Source organism: Brassica oleracea, unplaced genomic scaffold (assembly GCF_000695525.1).
Source record: "Brassica oleracea var. oleracea cultivar TO1000 unplaced genomic scaffold, BOL UnpScaffold01144, whole genome shotgun sequence".
NCBI classification, from domain to species: domain Eukaryota; kingdom Viridiplantae; phylum Streptophyta; class Magnoliopsida; order Brassicales; family Brassicaceae; genus Brassica; species Brassica oleracea.
In genome coordinates this window covers 19,782-24,866 of record NW_013617703.1, presented here as the reverse complement: position 1 = coordinate 24,866, position 5,085 = coordinate 19,782, and the positions used below count along the sequence as shown (strand labels likewise).

Here is a 5,085-nt window from a genome sequence, read left to right as displayed (position 1 = left end):
GACACTTATTTTGTAACGAAAAAAATTCTATAAAACGACACTTAATATGAAACGGATGGAGTACTATTTGTTGTATATCACTTGTATAAATATAATAAGTTTGTAGGTGTGTACATATACATGTGTAGTGTAGGCAACCTCTCATTGCGTGTTGTTGTCTAATGATCGACAAATAGTGATATTTTTTAGATAACGATTACATCCTGTCCACAATTTTGTTGAATATTACCCCATAGTGCTAATTGTTTGTCGTTCATGTATACCAAAACAGCAAATATAATCTTCGTCCACCGACTAAATTTATTTATTTATTTGTATGAACTAAACATATGTTATATCCACATTTCGAAACCATAAATGCAGCGACGAATCCCAAAATCAAAGGAATAAAATAAAAGATTGTAGTTAAGCAAAAATTATTGAATACCATTTTTATATGACGGATGCAACCACCAATGACATTTGATTTTTTGGCAAAATAAAATCCTCTTATTTAGTGCAAAAGCATATTTCAGTATATAGTAAAATATATGGTATTTATCAAATGTGTGTTAAATTATTTAAAAATTCGTTAGTTTGGTATTTCTGAGGAATTAGGTAGAGAAGACCTAGTACCTTACTGTCTGTCTTTATCGAAGGAAAAAAGTTGTGGATGGTAAGCTAATCATTCGAGGAATTTGAAATAAAAAAAAATGGTCGAGAAGATATACTTATTAATGGCAAAATAAATCAAATAGTAAGATAGTTCTGGCGCATGATTAGAAAATACATAACTGTCCAATGTCATATACTTATGTTATGTAGACATCAAGCTAGGCCTAAGAACAGCATTAACGCAGGTTATTAGGTGGGGTTTTAGGTTAATTAGAAATTAAAAAAAAAAAAAAAATACCAATTAACTTAAGCAACGTATCTTATTTAAGACATACTCCATCTGGATTTAAATATAAGATGTTTAAGGTTTTACACACATATTAAGAAACAATAAATACAATATTTTAGTTGTTACTTTTTGATTATATCAATAAAATTTCACCACTCATAATTTTACTTTTTAATTTATATTTAAATTTTAAAAATAAATGCATTAATTATATCTCAAAACATCATACATTTGTATACAAGATAAAAATATAGAACATCTTACATTTGTATCCGGAGGGAGTAGAAGATACAGCTCTTGTACCACGTGTCGCGTTGATAGTGTATTTGGAGGAGAATTCGAGGGGAAGAAATCAGTTCCTCGACCAAGTGAAGAAATCTTCATCTAACAAATCTCCTTACAGTTGTTCGATAATCCGAAAGAAGAAGAAGAACCTCCAAGGTAAAGTCCTCGTCTTCTGCTCATATAGTCCAGTCCCTTTGATGGGGAAGATGGGTTTTGTTTTTCCTTTTGAGATATTTCCTCGTATTTAATCTGAAATCTTCGTTGTGATGTGATCATTCTGAATTTGATTGATCTGTGCTTACTAAGTGTTTGATTTAATGCCTCGAAGGTCATTCCTTTAAGTGTTTGATCTGCGTTCAGTAAAGATTCCAAGTCACTTGCATTTGGGACACGATAAAAGATTGAATCCCTAGTGTTTGTTTCAGATGTGTTTAGGGGTTTACAAGACGTGTGTGATGTTAAAACCCAGATGATAGTAAGTGTTTTAGTTGTTTACTACAGAGTTTAGGAGATGGGGAAAGACGCTAAAGCTGGTGGTGGGAAGGGTAAAGGAAAGCAATCTGGTGGCAGTGATGAAGCCTCCTCCAAGGGTAAAGGCAAAGCTGGAAAAGCTGCTGCTGATGGTCTAGGAACATGTACTTATGTTAAAGGTTTGTTCTTTCAATTCATCTGTCTCTAATACTTGTACATTCTTATACAACTTGAGACATTTGTAGTAGAATACCATTGTCAACACTGTGTTTGGTTTTGTTTTCAGCAAGGCATGTGTTGTGCGAAAAGCAAGGAAAGATCAACAAGGCGTATAAAAGGTTGCAGACTTGCAGGAGGTTGGTTGAGCAACGGAGACAAAGTTCCTCCTGCTGAGTTTGCAAAGGTGAAATTTTGCTCTTTCTTCTTTTCTTTTTCTTTCTGTTCTTGATGAATTGAAACATCTAATATGAGATAGTGCAAGTACCATCTCTAGCTTTGACATGTACATAACAGCTGAAAACCCATTTTATAGTTCATTTATATTTTGAGATCTACATGTAGCTTAAAATGTGTGTTTAATGGATGGTTCCCAAGAGGAAAGATGGAAGGTCCATTCCAAGATGTCGCCTTCAACACACCCGTTGGTGTCACTAGTGCACCTTTTAAATCTACGTATGATTACTAACATCCTATCTCTTCTTTCTTCAGTCTCATTGTGAGCTTTTTGTTGGCTTTGTTTAGTAGATGATGAATGTTACTGTAACCTTTATATAAAACACACAGCCTTCGTTGTTTTATATGAATTTTATACGAATGTATGTTACTGTAACCTTTATATAAAACACATAACTTTTATATGAGCAAATGATGATTCCATCTACTTTTATGTATACATTTACCTGTGTTCTTAGATTATTTTGTGTACATGAGTGAGTAACAACAATTTTTTGAGATTTGTGTTGAGAATGTTTCATAAATTTTTTTTAAAAACCACAATTAAGAGACTTGCAATAAACAATCTAAATGTTCAAATCTCTTTCTAAGTCTCTTAACTCACTTTTACACTTTAAAAACTATTAAAAATTGATTAAGAGATCCTTTAAGGGGTTTAGGGATAATAATTTGATCAATGGTATTTTTTTTTAAAGCACGTCTTTGTCTAAGGGGCAATTTACTGAATTATCATAAGGGGTCTAAGAACATGATTATTGGGGGATTCTTAGAGTGGGGTTCTTAGCAAAATATAAGAACCCGTCTCATAACTTTTAACTAAAAAAGTTAAGAACCGGTTCTTAGAACATGATTATCTCTACTTCTTAAGAGAGTTCTTAAGAGGTGAGGCCCACAAAAAACTTAAGAGTTGGCTCCTAAACCCCTTTTCTAAGAGCTTGGTTCATGCACTGTTCGCGGGTCCCACTGACACGTGGTGGCCTACGATTGGTTAGTTTTAATTTATTTTTTTTAAATCAGAAACAAAAAAAAAAAATTAAGAACCCAAGGGTTTTTAGGGTTAAAGATGCTCTTAAAACTCTTATTTAAGAACCGGTTCTTAGTTTTTTTAGTTAAAATTTAAGATACGAGTTCTTATATTCCGGTAAGAACTTCATCCTAAGAACCCCACTAATCATGCTCTAAATACGAAGAATATAACCATTATATGGTTCAAGTGATGAGACAATTAGTGCATAAAAGTGACAGTAATCTCCAATAGCGAGTGTGCATGAAATTTGACAAAATACATTATATTATATTTGTTAACTAAATTGTACGGAATATTTAGTGTATAACAATAGAATATCAACAAGCATAATTGTTTTATTAACTTTGGAGAGAGAAAAAAATAAAAACGAAAAGGAAGCGGAGGAAGAAAAGAAGAAGCGGGTGGAGAAGTAAGAGGAGTGAGAGGGTGGACTGAAGAATGAAAGGAGAATGAGGAAATGGAGGAGAATAAGGAGAGAGATGTGAGGGGTGAGAAAGAACAATAACATGAGAAAAAAAGGAGAAAAGAAATTAGAAATGAGGGGTGAAAACAAAAAACAAAGAGTAAATGAGAAAAGGGAGAAATAGTGAAAAAAGGAAGAGAAGAAAAAAAAAATAAGTTAGCCGTAGTTTTGAAAAAGCTCTCAACCCCATTTTCGAGACAACCGCACTCTTTCATCTTCTTCGACGCCGGTGGCGGTACCGTTCGCCAAGAATGAAATCCTCTTATGTTTGCTCATTTCCACTTCACTCTTCTACCATTGTTTTCTCTTTTGTCTTCTGGTTCAGCTTTTTCGCCGCGTCCTTTTCTTTTCACCATTCATCAACCGTTGTTTCACCTATGTTTGTATCTACTCCACCATTTCTCGACGCTTCACGCCATCTACTCTGCTCGGTCAGTCGTCCTTAATATGGATCTGAGTTCTCCTCAAATGAAAGCTCATCTTTTTTAGTTGGGTCTGCTGATGTTTCAACACAAGATCTACCTCTCCTGTGGGGGATGACGACCATTTCTCTGACGGGACCCTCCAACACGGCAGGGCACATGAAACACCTCCGATCTGTCCTATCGGCATACCCGACTGCTCTGATTTACTACATGACAGCTCTCTGCTCCTCATCCGTCATTCAACTCTCTGTTGGGCCTAATTATTAAACCTAATAGCTCAAATAATATATGGTAAAATGTGAAAACAAATGGGCCTATGGGTTCTTATAAAAAGCTTTGTTGGCTTTAATGAAATGAAGTTAACATCCCACATTGGTTGGGAGAGTTGATTTTGAGGAGTATATATATGTCTTCATGACATGAGAGGTTAAACAGTTCAGAGGAAGAGAGAGCTCCCCACGCGCGCGCCGCCGCCGCCGTCCGGCCGGCTCGGCGTGGGCTTGGGCTTGGGCTTGGGTCTAATATTCTTTTTGGACCAAGTTAAGCTCAAAGTTTTGCCATTCCCGAAAAACGCCATGCATTTTATTTTAAACAACACGTAGTTCGTTTAAAAACAACACACTGTCTCTCTTCTTGACGATAAGTTCACGCTGTCTCTCTTCTTGACGATAATTTTAAACGAGAGCCTCCGAGATCCTCGCGAGATTTCCGCCAACGTGCGCACGTGCGGCATTAGTTACGGAAAATGGCTCGTCTTCTCTTCTTTAAAAACTCGTCTCCTCCTTCATTTTTCTTTAAAGTTTTTACGCAACAAAAAATCACCATATCCCTCAACGTAAGTCTAGAGAGTGTTTCGTAGAGTTTATAGTTCGATAGGGCGATCACGAGTGAGGCGTGATTCGTCTGCCATGGTTGTATCCTGGGACTCTATATTCGTACAGTCCCGTCTCACTAACGGAGCGAATATTTTGAGTTAAGGAAAGAGATCATATCTCGACTCCATGTCTCTTTGCGAATACGATTTCTTATCGTTCTTGTATTCGTCTTTTACATTCGTTTATTTCCTTAACATCGCTTT

The 5,085-nt window shown here is 35.7% G+C and overlaps 1 protein-coding gene and 1 pseudogene across 3 annotated transcripts in view; both read left to right on the top strand.

Annotated features, from left to right (window-relative positions):
• Window positions 1-1,165: 1,165 nt before the first annotated feature.
• Window positions 1,166-2,132, top strand: LOC106320949 (annotated as a pseudogene).
• A 1,396-nt stretch (window positions 2,133-3,528) lies between these two features.
• LOC106320950 overlaps window positions 3,529-5,085 on the top strand; it is a 14,659-nt gene continuing 13,102 nt past the window's right edge. The window contains exon 1 of one of the 3 annotated variants that reach the window (XM_013759290.1): window positions 3,529-4,250. In XM_013759290.1, the coding sequence (XP_013614744.1) occupies window positions 4,119-4,250 (132 nt within the window). In that variant the 5' untranslated portion in view covers window positions 3,529-4,118. Of the gene's footprint in view, window positions 4,256-5,085 lie in introns of all 3 variants that reach the window. The other 2 variants (XM_013759289.1, XM_013759288.1) reach the window with 2 other exon arrangements.